The 17,582-nt window shown below is 36.9% G+C and overlaps 1 protein-coding gene across 2 annotated transcripts in view; it reads left to right on the top strand.

Moving 5' to 3' along the window:
* The window catches only part of LOC107677376 (PDZ and LIM domain protein 7), a 40,095-nt gene that overhangs the window by 4,110 nt on the left and 18,403 nt on the right, over positions 1-17,582 (top strand). For both annotated transcript variants that reach the window (XM_016472255.1, XM_016472256.1), the window contains exons 3-5: positions 8,679-8,830; positions 14,568-14,598; positions 16,037-16,212. In XM_016472255.1, the coding sequence (XP_016327741.1) occupies positions 8,679-8,830; positions 14,568-14,598; positions 16,037-16,212 (359 nt within the window). The remainder of the gene's footprint in view (positions 1-8,678; positions 8,831-14,567; positions 14,599-16,036; positions 16,213-17,582) is intronic.

Here is a 17,582-nt window from a genome sequence, read left to right as displayed (position 1 = left end):
TGGCCCAACATGTTCAGTCCCCCCCCCCCACCAGATTTTCAATAATGTGTCCTTTTTCTTCATCTGCACGTGCTTCTAAATAATGATTGATATTGATTATTTGGCTTTTTTTTGCCATTTTGAGATTAATAACCATTCCCACTTGGCTGAAGAAGTCACCAGAAGTAGCATTAAAGTTTCAAAATTTCCTGAAAGCTTTGCCAATTGGTAATGGATGTTTTCTGGATTCATTAATTTTTAAATACTTTGACTAAATATTGAGTATTTAAATTCTGTTTTTAAATGCTTTTGTGTAAATATCAGCTTCTAAATGTCAAGGAAACAATATCAGATAGATTTTCTGTGTTTTTAGCTCTGCCAGACTTTACAACTTTTTCACCATTTCCCTCGCTTTGTCTGACATGGTAGTATAACCTGCAGCTGTGCACATCTGTTTAGCTCTCAGACGTCTGTCGGCGCTGATGACTTGCACTAACACTCCCTTAAATGTCTGCTTCAGTCAAAATGGTGACTTCATCCGTCAGTGTGAGAGCCGGTCATAAAGCCGCCTGCTGCTGCCAGATGTTATGCAATAGCAGGAGCGTGTCTGTGCGTGTCATTCTTAGCCTGATTTAGTTTCTCATAAAGCACAGTGCAGGATCTTGTGTTTAAGAAGAATGATTTCATTACAGGATTTAACAGATACTGGCATCTCCTCACGCTAGAGCTAACATGGCAAAAATGATGCTTATCGTTTTAAAAATGAAGCCTATCTTCTGATTTTTAGAGTAAAACTGCAGGAGCCACTTCAGCGTTGCTTCAGGAAAATGGAAAATTGAAAAAAAGTGGAGATAAGTCCATTCAGATGGATCCGTTATTCACTTTATAGTTCAGTGGCTCTCAATGTAAGGCCACAATCTCAATTGTAAAGCACCGAACTGGCATGTTATCACCGTTTACTACCTTAATACTAATCACGTGACCTATACTGGAACGTGCAGGTTTGACACATCACAGTAAAATAAACACTTCATTCCTCAGACGCCCTCACCTCTTGACAGATGTGAAAATGAATTTTCAAAGGAATGTTACAGCCAGACGGCTTCCTGTGTTCAGGTTGACATCAGCGAGTCATTAGCGTGACAGGAGGTGAATCATTAAGTGTGTTTGTTCTGTCGTTTGAGATTACACTATGCTGTTAAAGGTGATTTGTTCGTCTGATATGAATGTTGGCGGTTCATTCATCTTGACAGAAGTCTACGCCCTCTTCTTACAGTTCCGAACTGTTGAGTTATGCAGTGTTAAATCATGCTGGGTCTAAACAGGTCCTGAGATAATGAAGATATGCTCTGTCCACAGGTTCTAAAGTAGAGTAATTTGAAGACGGGTGGTCTGTTCCCCCCTTCTCCTCAATGGGAGAACAAAGAGGTTAAAGAGTGAGGTTTTATGGGCTTAGGCGCATAAGGCCGGCCATTCAAACAGAAGAGTGATGAAATGGAACAGTGGTTTATTTATAGGGACTGCTTGAACGTTTGCTGTTATACATAATAATTAGTGGTGCTTGCTAAGGATTTGAACAAACCACTAATGTTGTGTTTTAAACTTCGTCATGTAACATCCTGCATCGTTTGTGCTATACAGGCATGAAATATGAGGATAGGTGCTATTAAGCAATCTGATTTATGATTTTTGTCTAAACATGCACATTAATCCAATAGGGATAGGGGATAGATCATCCAAACGTGAAAATTCTGTCATCATTTTCTTACCTTCATGTCATTCCAAATGTCCATGTCACACCCATATTGTAAGTGTTTCTCCATTGAAAGTCCAGGTAACAAAACAAAATCGGTCACTTTATTTTAAGATCCAATTCTCGCTATTAACAAATCATTATCTACAACTTTTGCCTCGATAAACTACAAATTTTCTGCTTATTGATAGTTAGTAAGGTAGTTGTTAAGTTTAGGTATTGGGTAGGATTAGGGATGTAGAATATGGTCATGCAGAATATGTGCTTTATAAGTACTAATAAACAGCCAATATGTCATTAATAGGCATGCTAGTTAATAAGCAACTAGTTAATATTGAGAATTGGTCGCTATACATATATATATATTTGTTGTGTTACCAACAAATCCATATGAATCAAGAGGTTTAATCCAAGTCTTGTGAAGAGATACAGTTGCTTTATATGATAAACAGATATAATTTAGGCTTGAACCATTCTATTCATTTGGATTTTCGGATCTTTTAGTTTTGGTTCCGTGGATTTTAAATGGACAAATATAAACTTCTCAGGTTACATTTAAAGATATCTAAATGTGTGTTTTGAAGATTAACCATAGGTGCAACATTTGTAACAATATGAAGGTGAGTAAACAATGACAATAATTTTTATTTTTGGGTGAACGGTGCCTTTAAATGAGGGTCCAAGCTATATTTAGTGCATGTCTTTGGTTTGGCCTCTTTGGACTTTAAGCACCATTAAGTAACCACCTAGTAACATCCTAGAAACCACATAATGCACAAAAAACCCACTCCAGTCTCCTATTACTAATTCAGTCTAGCAGCATTAGCAATTGTGTTTTTCCTATGTCATAAGTAGGGATTCAGTTCATCAGCTGATGGTAGTTGGAAGCTGCATTGGCCTTAATGTTTCTCAGAGCATTTTCCTTGATTCCTCCTTTCCTCCACCTCCTCCTCCTGTTCTCTTTCCATTGCACACATCGGCACATTTCTTCAGCATTCCTGGGATTTTAGCGCTGCTTTCCTATTCCTGGCAACAGAGAGGCCCTTTGTCTACTTTTGCACCCACTATCCATTAATGTCTCAAATCATTCCCAAAACCAGATGACATGGTTCTTGGACCTCAAAGGAATACTTTCCTGATGAAATCAATGAAAGTGAAACCTACAGATGACACGCACAGAGATGGATGGATCTGTGTGTACTAGCTATGAAATCCATAGTCATTTCAGTGTACAAATGTTATGATTTGTATTTGCTTCAGTGGATGTCCATCTGGTTTGCATTAGCAGGCAACATGCCATTCAGCTGAAATTAAACACAACTGCAATTAGAAAATTATATATGATGTAATCTTTAGAAGATTAGAGCACAGTTTGAGTTTTTCTTTTGTGATTTGTTCCGTGGGGCTCCAGCTCTGTGACGTTAAGCCGAACTGAGGCCGGTCTGCTCCCTTGATGTTGAGACATTTATTACTTTGTGCATTTTACTCTGGAGGTTAGAGACCCCATAAAATTAAAGTTGGAGATTTGTGGCTTTTAGTCATTGTCTGTTAGCTTTTAGGCCATCTACATGCTAGTGTGCTTTTAAAAGTTGACTTAATCCAATTTATTGAAGATGTAAGAGTTAAAAGTCTTTTTCTTGAAAAAACAAAACAAAACAGACCTTAAATGCTGATGACTTGGTTCAGAAAGAAGTCTTTTATGTTCAATGCTTCATGTATTAAATACATGCAAAAACTTGTGAAATATTATTACAATTTAAAATAAGATTTATATTTTAATATATTTTAAAATGTTATTTGTTCCTGTGATGGCAGAGCTGAAGACTTTGGTCTTTGGTGTCACATGATCCTATTATATTTGATGCTCAAGAAGCATTCCTTATTATGATCAATGCCGATAATGCTTATACTGCTCAATATTTTTGTGGAACGAAACCCACATGATTTTTAGGATACTTGATAAATTAAACGTTTATAAGGAAATCTTTTGTTTGAATTTTTTTGTAACACTATATCTTTACCTTTGATCAATTTAATGTATCCTTGCTAAAAATATTTAATATATTTTTTTCAAGATTACAATGGCTGTCAAGAAAATGTAATTATTCACTGCAAAAGTTCATATTCAGATTTTTAAAAATGGCACGTCACTGTTGTAAATTTTTTACCATTCCTCTTAGAATATAGCACACAAGTAAATTACTGTTATGGTATATTGTTTGTTGTTCATTTTGAGTGTGATAGCTTGTTATCAAGAAGATCCTTTTAAAAAAAACCTGCTTTTGTGTTTCCCAAGGGAGGAAAAAAGAGTATATGGTTGAAACATAGGCGTAAGTAAACAATGACATAACTTTCAATTTTGGCTGAACTATTGTGTTAAAAAAAATACTGGGTTTACTCATCATATTCCCTGGGTCTCTGGCCTGTGGACCTAATCATCAGAGTGTGTCAGAGTCTTTTGAACAAGTTTGTCAATATATATTTATTTGCTTTTGGAGAGCTTGTTAGCAGGCGTGGCAGTGGCTGCTCTAGGAGACCTCTGAAGACGGATTGGTTTGAAGCTTGGCTCTTACATCCAAGATATTTATGGCTCACTCGTATCAGCTGACGCAATTGCACTGAGGCCCAGAGTCTTACAGCCCCCCATAAGGAAATGGAAAGTGAAATGCGGCAAGGATTTTAACGGCCAGACAGTACAAGGGTGGTCTTTAGGGTCACCACATAAACTTTGAGCACCATCAAGGACAAAAGGACTGGCCGCTGCGTGTCTGGGGGAGAAAATCGTTAATAGGCCATGATTTTAAAGACTGTTTAGCATCAGATATCTGGGACATGCATAGGAAATGTCTGTTGAAGTGTTTGTTGAGTTGTATTGTTGATTGTGACCCATATCATTCCTCCTCCTATGACTGCCGTCCTTGTTTTTAGCTGTTTATACAAGTTTAATTTCTTGTGTCGTCCGGTCTATTGATGTCAGAAGGTTTAAGGTTTCTCAACTCTTCCCCCTTTGACTTGTACAATGTCTTAGCACAGCACTTTACTGCCACCAGACTCAAGTCAAGGAACAGCTGGGCTCTGAATTTGATCCAGGAACACAGGTGGTCATGTCCATCAGCTTTATCTGTATACTCCACCGCACATTTCCCTTGTCTTCTTTCCTTCTCTTTTGTCTCTCAACCTTTTTTTTTTTTTTTTTTTTACTGTTGTGCCCATATTTATGTGTTTACTTCTGAAGTGATAGTGCTCCCAAAAATGAAAAATAAGTTAATTAATCAATTAACAATAAAAATAAAAATCCTCACCTATATTTTTACATTTTCTTTTTTATTTATTGATCGATTGTTGCACTGCTCTATCCAATTGCAAGTGATTAGTGAGCATGTTAAGCTCTACAATGACAAATGCAACATAAAAGTACTGTTGGCTCAGAATATACCTCAAAACACACAGACTTATGTGGTACTTTTTGACTTTATTTTGTAGCTTAAAGTCACTGTTTATGGGTATTTTGGTCATTATTTGTTTCCACTGAATGTAAAAGAACATTGTGAATATTCTTCTTTTTTCATACATGAAGTAGGCCTATATGACTAAAATCACGATTTTTTTTCTTAGTGCAATTGTCAAATCGCAAAGGCAGCATGAAGTGAAGAGTGAAGCATGGCACTTTTTAAAATATTATTTATTTATTTATTTCAATATTCAAGCAGCTCAATTTGTTTTGCTTATAACAGATTTGGGAACACAACATGCACCAACCATCTTCCCCAACTTTTAAAAAGCTATTAAAAAGCACTTAAACAGACTGTTGTCAACAAAAGAGAAGCAGGGTGAGTTTTTCTCAAAGTAAAATCTTGTTTTATAAAAATATAAAAGCTTGATGGTTTAACATTTGAAAATGATGAAATTAAAAAACTTATAAAAATTAAAAAATAAATGTATTTATTTATTGAATTTTTTTATATGAAATTGCAAAATTTTGGGCCAAATTGTGCAGCTCTACCATCATGCACAGCAAACGTTTTTAAATCGTGATCACAATTTTTATCAAGAAAATGACAATTAGGCTTTTTTCTCTAAATGGTTCAAGTCTAACTTAATTTTTTTTATATATTCTCCCTTTAGGACCTCTTGTGGTCTGGTCTGTTTCCTGTATGCTTGCCAAAGTGCTACACCTGGTGGAGGACTTTCTGCGGGTCTGTTATTCAGACCACAGCCATTTCCTCATGATGTCCTGACGATATCACAATGCTTCTTATGTTTCATAAATATTTGCATGGTCTCAAACAGGCTGTTGAGGGCAGAGGCTCGAGGACAATAACTTTTGTTCTCTTCCCCCAGTGCTGTCCAACTCCAGATTCCTATCCAGAACTCAGCAGAGAAGACTTGTAAATGTTTGTTGAAGTGACTAGCAGGCGGCCGGGACAGGAAATGTGGTAGAACCTGGAGAATGGAGGGATAGGGAGTCTGAAATGTCCAGGGCAGATGTTAACAGCTTTATATAGATATTGCATTCAAATACATGCCAGCAGCAAAAGCTGGATCTCATTAGGGGGTTACCACCAAATGTCTTATTATGTTATTACACACACTAAGTGCTATTAATGATGCACAGCATTTTACATTTTGAGTTGCTTTTATTTGTGGCCAAATGTGGTGATGCTGTTGGAGTCCACAGTGTCAAGGTTTCGCATAGTTTTGTTAACCCTGCTGGTAGATGTCGAAACTACACCGTCTGTTTCCTAAAGCATCATTCTCCATTGATGGCCATAGAAAAGAAGAGCAACTGCAGTTGAAATGAATGGGAATGCTAACACATATCCTCCCTGATTGGGTCAAGAAAACCTCACGAGTGTGCCTTTTAGCTTTAGGGTGGGACGCTAACCTTTCCTATTTACCGTTTCTGTGGGAGTTTTGAGCAAAGCTTCCTCAAATGTTAATCGCCAACGGAAATCTCGCTGAACTGCTTGCCAGATCAACAATAGGTCAGAACATTCCTCCAAAACTTGGCAGAGCTCGCATGGTTTGGAATGAATGTTCACAAATTTTATATGGCAGATCAGTTTGGCAGGATCTTGGGTCTGGGTTGTGTGCCTTATCATCAGTGTGTGTGTCATTCAAGTTGTTCACACTTTGCTCTGCAGTAATATGAAACTGTCACTAGTCTTATTTTCCCAGAAGACATCAGACACAGGCTGACTAAGCCTTGGAGGTTCACATTTTGGTTTTGCTGTTCCAATTGTGAACAAGCGATAAACGTAAATCTGTGACTTCTTTAGCACAAAGAAGGGATATACATGTGAATGTGACTCATGCGTTCCTAGACTTGACAAACAGAACGTCATTTCCCAGACAGCAGTAGAATATTTTCCATGTTCCAAAATTTGAATGTTCATTTCCATGTAACACCGGCACTAGCATATTTCCCTACATTCTCTTCACTTTCCCTTTTGGGCGATGCCTCTGGCCTTTTTCTGAGTGATTTATATGCTAAGTCGGTCTTGTCTGAAAATGCTGCACAGTAAGACTGTAAAAGTCAATGCTGCGTTAAAGTGCTGGGTTATTTTAGACTGGCTTTTTGTTATGATGAAGGGTTTACCAACAGTATGTTGCGAGTTCTTTGTCTGTGCTGTAGACTTTGCTTCCTCTCAGGTTTGTTTGTTCTTGTGCGGTTGAGTTTGATTGATTGGAAGGTGCTGCTTCTTTCTCTGCAATGGCTTTAGAGTTGACATGGATTTGAATAGATGAATAATAGCTCCGCTTGAGGTGTGGTTGGCTAATATCCATTTTTAGCTGATCTTGCTTTTAAATCTAATGCTTGTGTCATTTATTCAAGCTGATGAATCTAAAGTGCTTTTGAATGCTTGTAAAGTAATGTTCTTTTCTTAATTAAATGGTGACAAAGGACTTGATAGAACAGGTTTGCAGGTTCAGAGAAATGTTATTAATCTTCTCTTTTGCTGCTGGCCTACTTAAACACAGAGCCCTGAATTTAGACATATTCAGAATCTGGGTCAAATTATAACAAATTCAGCAGCTTTTAGATATCAAATAAATTAGTTTATTCCTTTTGGAGATTCATATTAGTGGTGTTGAGGCAGGCATCACTATGCTATAGTTCATACTTGGGTTAGAAGAAGAAATGAGATAACCTTGTGTATTAAACTTTGATAACTTGTCCTGCACAATGCTACCAGTGTTAATTTGGTATTATTTATATGCTATTATAATTTTAATTAATATTTTAAAATTTGCTTTTATTTGTATAATTTCAGTTTTCATTTTGATTTAATTTTTAGTAGTTTTGTTTTATGCTTTTGTAATTTTCATTAGTTGTATAAATAAATTTTCATTCCAGTTTTATATTTTTATTTCAGTTTTTCAACATTTATATTTTATTTCAGCTTTTTAAATTAGCAAAAAAAAATGTTTTTAATAGTCTTACATTTAATTGATGCTAAGGATGATTCCTTTCTGCATGCTACAGAATGGAATGATACCTAAAATTATGCAGCTTATTAAGGAGTTGTGTGTTACGTTAATCTATGAGACTTACGGTTTTCACTTGACAGATGAGAAAACGAGCTAAAAATTCCTGTAGATTTACATATTATAAAAGGAGTGAGATGAGCCATGTGTTGAGACCAGAATAGCCATAGAGACTTGGGGTGAGCACTTTTGGCTTTGGCCATTAAGAAACCACCTAGTAACTACCCAAAACAACTTAGCAACCAATTGGCAATGTGCTTTAAAACATTCTTTATTTTAGAGTACCCTTGCAACCACTCACAAAACCCATGTATTGTGTTTATGTTCTCAGAACCACTTGCACTTTCTTCAAAAAATGTACAAATCTGATTCAGATTTGAAATGTTTATCGTTAGTCATCTCATGACACTTCATTACATACAGACTGACTAATGTTTGTTCTCTGTGGCCGTTTCAGCTGACCCCAGGCGGTAAGGCGGCCCAGGCCGGAGTGGGTGTTGGGGATTGGTTGGTGTCCATCTCTGATGCCAACGCAGAGGAGATGACCCATGTGGAGGCACAGAACAAGATCAGAGCTGCAACCGACTCCCTCGCTCTCACTTTGAGCAGGTACACACACATACACACACACTTACTCATCGTCTCTGAGTGTCAGTATCACAGGGAGAGAGGATGGGTTCACAGGAAATTGAGTTCTTTGGTTAATACATCACTGTTAACCCTTTTATTACAGTCTTGAAAGATAGACTGTGATTTTTACAACCGGTGGTGCATTAGAAACAACAAAACAAAGATATTCAGACATTTACAACTGTGATGATATCAAAGAGCCTTCAAAGAGCAGATTCCTGGACTTTGAAAAAAAGATTGGTCAGACACTATTTACTTTAGTTAATAGATAGTTAATAGTATTTTGTAGAGAGTAACCCTCCTCCTCCTGTTGGTGCGAGCGAGCGGTCAGTCACGTGTGTACTGTGTAGGATGGCCATAATTAAGGAGCTTCCCCCTGGAACTTACGCGATCGGCAACCGGCCGTTTTTAGTCTTATTGCAAGCAACTCGTCTCTGGATTGCACAAACTGCGTTGCAATGCAATAGTTTTCCAAAATGTCATTTTTAGGAAACCAATCAAAGAAAAAATAAACAAATTCTACTGTTCCTAATATTCTGTATGTTGCTCAAAAACAAAATATATTGTGTTCAGCGGGAAAATGTTTTTTTTTTTTTACCCAGTCATTTAAAAAGAACACATTTTAGAGCTGTAACGACAATACCGTGAAACCGGTTATCATACCGTCAAAATCTCATACCGGCCCTTGCCTATTTGGTAGTCATGCTAATGTAACTGTGTTTATGGTGGGTTACTATTGTTTTGTTCAGAATGCCAAAAGCATTGCCTATAGAGTGCAACAGTCCAGTCCAGAAGTAAAAATCCCATTTATTTTCTTCATAGAGATATTGAAATAGTGCTGACATCTAAAACAAACCTACCACAAGCTCCAAGATTGGTATAGCACTGTTTCAGTGGAATTTTATTTTTTAATTAACATGTAGCTTAACAATTGTGAAATACATTCAGTGTTATTGTTAACTAAAATTTGATTGTTTTTAATATTAAAATTCAATAAAATCTAAAAATATTAGATTACTTAAAAAGATACAAAAATTAGAAATGTTTGCTTGGCAACTAACTGAAATAAAATAAGTTTAGGATGAAGTACTAAAATTCCTAAAGCTCATACTGAAATAAATAAATAAAAGCAATTAAACAAAACATTTAAAATGAAAACTTAAAATTATGAATAAATACCATAATATATAATACAAAATAGCAGTAAATATATTATATAAGCACATTAATTGTTATAATTATGTTATTATTATAAATTATTAGATTATAATTATGAATGGCTCAATGTTTATAATGTACTGTTGTTTTCCTATGTTTTTAATTTTATTTTTTTAATCAAACGTCATGATTCATCTTGGAGAAGGTTGGTTTGGTTCTTAGAACATTTACTGAAGATTTTGTTTTGTTTTTTTAAAAATGCCTATGGAGAAAATTTAGTTCAGTTGGTAGACCATGGCACTAGCAATGCCAAGATCATAGGTTTGATTGTCAGGGAGCAACAAAAATTGTTGAACAGTAAGACTGCTGTGGGTAAAACATCTGCAAAATGCATAAATGTTAAATTGATTGGGAAAAAACTTCAAAACCAAGGCCACTTAAAAACCGGGCAGTCACACTTGCGCTCTGTTGTGATATTTTGTGCTACTAATTTTGGTCTGTTGTTTTGAAAATTGACTTTTAAACCGTTCCTAATTTAATTTAATTTGATTGGGCTCAAAACTGTGTCTAGAGAGCTGATCTAACAGGCAGTAACTCGTCTCCAAATAAAATTGTCTTTTGCTTGTTGCCATAGCAAACATGCTGATAACTTGGCATGGTACCTTCTGTGGCATTTAAGCAGAATTAAATGGCCTCTAGATCTTTGCGCCTCTTGTTTTGTGCAGACGGTATTAAATGCATAGAACAAATCTTTAAATGTGTCATAATAAAACTCTCTGATGGCTCAGATGACCCTGGGCTAAAGGTAGAACAGATAATTTGGAAACATAGTGGTAACTCTGTGACTTGAGCTGACCTTGGCTTTTCAGCACGGAGATGGGAAAACTCCAATGCCTCGGGACGCAATTCTGAAATCGCTTACGTTGCACTCCTTTTGGGAAACTGCAGAAAGAGCCCAAAAAAGGAAAGTTTGAAATGGACCTTACTGCCCTCAGACAGAACAGAAGCTACTGGTGGAAAGAGTCTAATGTCTGCGGCTAAGAGATGAGTAATTGGAAAGATGAGCGTAGTTGCAGAGTGACAGATGCGCTCCTTCCTGCTCTGTCATTAGGCCGTCCCTGTGATCAACACAAGAAGACGAAGAGCCTGTTTAATGGTCCAAACCACAGCTATGGATGTGGTATTCTTCCTTTTTTGGGTGTGCGAGAATCATTTATATGTCATCACATAGGTAAGCGCTTGTAGCGGTTAGTAATGGGAAGAGGGATATAAACTTGTGCTTGAGTTATGAGAAATGCATCTCCCTCGATAAAACGGGGCTTAGCTCGTATATGCATGACTCCAGTGATTATATGTAAAACATTTGTCTCTTTGCACTGGCAAATCTTATGAAGCGTCAAGACAGTCATATTTTACCTTAAAATTACAAAAAAAAAAAATATATAAGTTTCTTATGCTTATCAAGGCTGTATCTATTTGATCAAAACTACAGAAAAAACTGTAATTTTGTGAAATATTATTAAAATTTCAAATAAGTTTTCTATTTTAACATACTTTAAAATATAATTTATTCCCGTGAAGCAAAGCTGAATCTTCAGCAGCCTTACTCCAGTCTTCAGTGTCACATGATCATTCAGAAATCATTCTAATATGCTGATTTATATTCAATGTTGGAAACAGTTTTTGCTGCTTAATATTTTTGGGGACCTGTAATATCACGGTTTATTCAAAGTAGAAATTTTGTATTACAACATACACTACTACTATTCAAAGGTTTGGGGTCAGTAAATTTCCTTTCTTATTTTTTTTTTGAAAGGAATTAATACTTTTATTCAGCAAGGATGTGTTAAATGGATAAAAAAGTGATTGTAAAAACTTATATTGTTAGAAAAGATTTCTATTTTGAATAAATGCTGTTCTTTTTAACTTTTTATTCACCAAAGAATCAAAAGAAAAAGTATCACAGGTTTGCAAAAGATTTAAAGCAGCACTATGTAACTTTTTCTGTGTTCAAAATGTGCAAAATGTATATAATAAGCGAGTACATCATGAATTCATCTTCCAAACCGCGTTTTTGTCTTATTCCGAATCACTACGGTACACTTATAATCAGTACTTATATTTGGACTATTGTAGCCTGGTCGGGTCGTCACCGCTGCGGAGTAACGCATACCTGCGTGAATCACCATAGACATAAACTTAGAGAAGTAGCTCTGGTTGGAATGTTCTTCTGTGGGATGTGTGCAGTTCTGTTTATTAACCGCTAGAGCGCTAAAAGTTACATAGTGCTGCTTTAAGCAGCACAATAGTTCCAACACTGATAATAAATCAGCATATTAGAATAATTCCTGAAGGATCATGTGACACTGAAAACTGGAGTAATGGCTAATGAACATTCAGCACTGCATCACAGAAATAAATTACATTTTAAAGTATATTAAAATGGGAAACCAATAATAGAAATTGCAATAATATTTCACAATATAACTTTTTTTTTTCCGATACATTTTTATATATTTTTGTCATTTTAGGTTGAAATATGACTTTTTCTTGACACGTCGTGAGATTAAATACCCCGTCAATTCTTAGGGCTGTTTCAGGTCAAAGAGAGGTCATTTTCTCTATAAAATGTCCTCTAGAATGAGGGAGGACATGAATGAGGTCGGTTCAGTCATAAAATGTTCCTAATGCAGAGACTTGCGATTCTCCACACAGCTCTTTGTCACAGGCCACATCTTTGGAATGCTGGGAGACGGAATGAGCTGATTGGATGAGAGTGGGCGTGTCCTCATGAGTCATATCGCCGATGGTTAGATGACGTCATTTTTTTGTGGAGTTTGTTGTGACATAACTGTGAAAACATCTGTTTATCAAAGTTCATAATTACCCCTTTGCCCAGTACGCTGATAGATGACTAGTATCCTGACTATTGTTTTGGGAGCTTTGGTTGTCAGACATGTCAGTGTGTCTGTCTGTTGTTGTCAATCACGGATAAATTACAGTGTTTGCATCCCATGGAAAGGCATGCTTGAAGACAAACGTCTGAGCATGTCTGTATTTATTCCGGAATATACTTTTATTACAGAGGGTGGTGTAGTTTTGGTTTACATGGCCTTTGATAGCCATTTGGGCAACCTCTTCAATTGTGGTTTGCAACGGTTCTTTGAAACACAAAGTCTCTTTTTAGCTTTGTTGCTTTAGATGGTTGTCCTGGTTTGCCCTTCCTGTGTGCTTTGGTCAGTGTTTGTTTTAAAGCATTAAGTTTAATTTGAAATCAGAATGGATTTGTCTCGATGTTGTTGTAATCTTGTCAAAATGCAGTAACTTGCTTTTGCCCGTGTTACAGGTTTCCTTGTCTGCTAACATTACGTAGGCTGCACAGGCTGTTTAATAATAGACAAATGGTTGTTTAGGCTTAAACTACTGTTACTGTCATGTAATAGATGTAAAATGACTTGCAAATTCAGTTTCATGTTGATTTTAAGCATATTAGTTTTGAAAATTTAATCTTTGCGTACAAAGCGAAGAAAAGCTGGTGTAATGCATTTTAGGAAAACTTTGCAAGCATTATTTATTTATTTGTTTGTTTGTTTACCTTCCTACCTACCTTGCAGGAAAACAGATTGAAAATAGAATATACAGTTCAGCTATATATTGCAACTGCCAGTATATATTGTCATTTGCACTGGACACTGTTCATTTCCTCTGCCATTTCCTGGAATAGATAACTCTTGTAAAACAGCCTTGTTGTGCTATTTTCTTCTACATTTTCTCTCTAAACGGCTATCTGTAAGCAGGCCACTGTGCAAAAGCAAACCATCGCTGTCACAGGAAGTGGTGTATAGGCACAGGAAATGCAGACTCATGGGGAGGTCACAGATGAACTGAAGAATGCAACAGTTTTTCCTGCCTAGTCAAACTAACCTAGATGGTCCAGTTTAGGCCAGATGTTCTTGAATACAGTGCTTATCTTGAGTACAGTGATGGTATTGGATGGTAATACCACGGTGCTTTGATATTTGGAGCCCAACACCCAACACCTTATTTATTCAACTGTGTGATTGTATGATTACCATGTTCATGTATCAGTGGTATTTATGTGATGCTTTAGGGTACTTCAAAGTAGCATTTGAAATGTTTTTGTTAATTGTCAATACAAGAAGAATGATACAAAGAAAAAAAAGTAAAAGCATAGTTGGAAAAGGTGTTTTTAAGGTCTGTTTTGAGTGTTTATGACTTCATTAAGCAGAATTTTTTTCCCCCCCAATCTGATACATTGCTGTTCCACATGTTTGAGTCACACGTGTCTGTTCAAAATTATTTGGACAACCATCAGGTATTAATTCACACTTACAGCTGCAACATTCCATTCAGACTGACAAAATGGGATTTGGAGCCAGAAAGAACCGATTTAATTCCCATGAGTCTTGTTGTGTTTGGCACAAATATCTGTCTGTCCATTAGACTGTCCTTAGTTAACATTTTACGCATTGCAGTGAAATGAGTCATTTTTATGAATGAGCTTAAGTGAATTCTTTCTCTACTTTTCTCTCTGCAGAGCTTTTAATCCTGCCGGAGGAGAGCAGAAGGTAAGACAGTTGCCCTTTTTCTCGTGTCGGACAGAACTGCGAAGCTTTCGCAAGACCACTCAACCAGCTCCTGATATCTGAAGAAACGCATTTAGATCGGTTCTCAAGTTCTCAGCTGCTTTGAATACTTCAGAACTGAGCAAACACACAAAGACACACTAGCTAAAATCACATCTAAATCTCTTGCCATAGATGTTTTTGTTTTTATGTGAGGTCATTATATATTTATATATAGCCCCTGAAAGAAAACTTTTTCACTCTTAACTTATTTCTTGGAATAATTTTGTCCCCAAAGCATATCTAAGTTAGCTCCCACACACATACTCATTTCAGCTTTCAACTAGTGTGATTTCACTCAAACACGCAGTGCTTCATAGCTCATTCATAACTCATTCTCATGTAAGTTTCATGGCTCTTTTGGCTTTCATGTGCTGGTTGCAGTATATTGCGGAGGTTTGGGTGGTTTGTCTGTTTGCCTGTCTGATTCAAATGTTAAACATCTTGCTTTTGGTCTTGTTTAAACCTCCCTTCAACAATTTTTTGGTTTGGTTGAATCTGCATCACCACAGAATGCACAAACACAGATTGAATCTGCATTTCCCAGTAGGGCCATGTGCACATACTATAACAGCAAAAGTTAATGAACTTATAACTTTTACATTAAAATTTTTAACTATAGAATTTCTAGGTGTAACTATATTTTTTTTATTTAAGAGACCAAAATACATATATACATACAGACATATATATACATATATATATATATATATATATATATATATATATGTATATGTATATATAATATAAAAAAGATGTGTATATGTTTACAGTATGTGTGTAATTTTTTGTTTTATTTTGATTTGACTCCCATGGCAAATATATTTAAAACTTTCTAAAGAAATATTTAATGAAAATTATTAACATGTAAAAAAACATGTAAAGGTTAAAAAAAAAAGTTTAACCAATCAGATTATTATTTCATTATGAAAACTGAAACAAAACTATAAATTAGAATGGAAGAAACTGCGCCCTCATGTGGCTGCAAAAGCCCATAGCACGGGTCTCTGCAGCAGTGCCTGTTATAATCCTAGTCATATCAGTTATAGTTTTACTTTCAACCCAGTCAGAAGCAGAGTGCAACTGAAATGAAGGAGGACCTTTAGCTGTACCTTGGCCTGATCTCAAGATAAATATTTGTGACCAGGGTGTGTTCGCACTTCTCAAACAATCCCCTTCCACTCTCACTATGCTCACAATTTGCTGTGAGAACACATGAAGACTATCCACATCATCTTTCCCCCCGATAATCCTCTCATTTGGAAAGGATTAAGCCTTAAAACCATGTCTGGGATTGTGCATTTACATGTGGTGCCACTAGTGTGTATGCATGATTTGACCTGCATGGTGTTGCATTTGCACTGTCTTTTTCCACACTCAGGATTCACTCGCACCTGCATCCAGTCAGCCCAAGTACTCATTCGCACCGAGCACGACCATAAACAAGATGGCGCGGCCGTTCTCCGCAGCCCCTGGCAATGCCAGCAAGGGGCCCGTCATCAAGCCGGTGTCATACGCCTCCAAGCTTAACTTCAACTCGCCGCAGCCTCACAATGGGTAGGTGACCAGCCAGCCAGGTCTCCACCAGAGACTCATATCCTGTCTTTAAAGCGAGCTTTGATCTCCACGGGACATGCTTGATGAGCTTAGTCCACAATAATGAGCTCATCATTCCCAAGGCTGCATGTTTCTCGTGATGCAGCAACACCTGATGGGTAAAAACGCCTGCAGAATCCCGCCGTTGTCTGGATTGTGTGTCTGAAAGTTTAAGTCTGTGTTGCGTTCCTACATAGTGAGGCAGGAGATTTGGGGGTCAGCGAGTTGAAGAGTCTGGATTTGTTGTGTGTGCTTGTAATAAACAAAATGGCGTTAAGCAGCTGTGTCTGTTTTCCTTGTTGGAAGTAACAGGCGGTTGCATCGCCACCCCGGTGACCAGACTGTTCTGGGATCCATTCGTCTTCATCTGTTTTCCTCTTTGTCATCCCTATGCGGGGACGTTCTGCACCTTTTTTCCGCCGAGGTCCTGAATTTTAACGAGCACTTTTATTTAAGATGATCAAAACAACAGATGTTAGCAGTCAAGTCCGGTGGAGTCAGAGGCAGTAAAATTGTGCTGGTTTTTAACGTAAACACTTGAAGGATTCTGTGAAGGTCTAAGGTTTTGATCTGTCCGGGTCGAGAAGGTTGAAATCCATCTTTAGGCCAGGACTTGATGTTGTCTGTTGCTGTTTATAGAGTCGAGACCCTCCCATAAAATCTGCTGAGCCCTCAAAGTGCCGTTACGGCCCCGGTGCTGAATTACTTAAGAGCCTTACTTGGAAAGGCTCCTGTACGAATCCACCTTAACACAAGTTTCCTCACAAACAAATTGCATGAAGGAGATGTTTTATTAAAAAAGATGTCCTCTTTGTTTTATTCAAAAGGTGAAAAAACTAAGACTTGAACTTGAAAATGTTCTGCTAAGAACCAGAGTAGAAAGCTCTGAAGTTTTGGAGTGTGTAGTGGACGAAAGGCAGGTGAATTAGAGATCGGCCGCTGGAGTGTTGCGAGTGTGTTTGCAATCCAGCACTGTGTGTGTGTGTGTGATTTCCAGAAAACATGGAGTCACGCCAGCATTCTGAGCATGTTTACAGCACCGCACACCTACAAGCTTGTTTTTACGACTGTTCACTGAGGGGCACTATTGCTTGCAGTGTTGATGGAATGATACCAACAAAAAATGTTCAAATTAAAAGTATTATATTCTATTATATTTTATATAAGTGTGTGTGTGTATGTGTATATATGTACAATACGTGTGTGTATATATATATATATATATGTATGTATGTGTATACTGTATACATATACATATACAGTGGGTACGGAAAGTATTCAGACCCCCTTAAATTTTTCACTCTTTGTTATATTGCAGCCATTTGCTAAAA

The sequence above is a fragment of the Sinocyclocheilus anshuiensis genome, unplaced genomic scaffold, assembly GCF_001515605.1.
Source record: "Sinocyclocheilus anshuiensis isolate Anshui unplaced genomic scaffold, SAMN03320099.WGS_v1.1 scaffold352, whole genome shotgun sequence".
Lineage (NCBI taxonomy): Eukaryota > Metazoa > Chordata > Actinopteri > Cypriniformes > Cyprinidae > Sinocyclocheilus > Sinocyclocheilus anshuiensis.
Note: the sequence above shows the minus strand (reverse complement) of the source record. Positions and strands in the feature narration are given on the sequence as shown.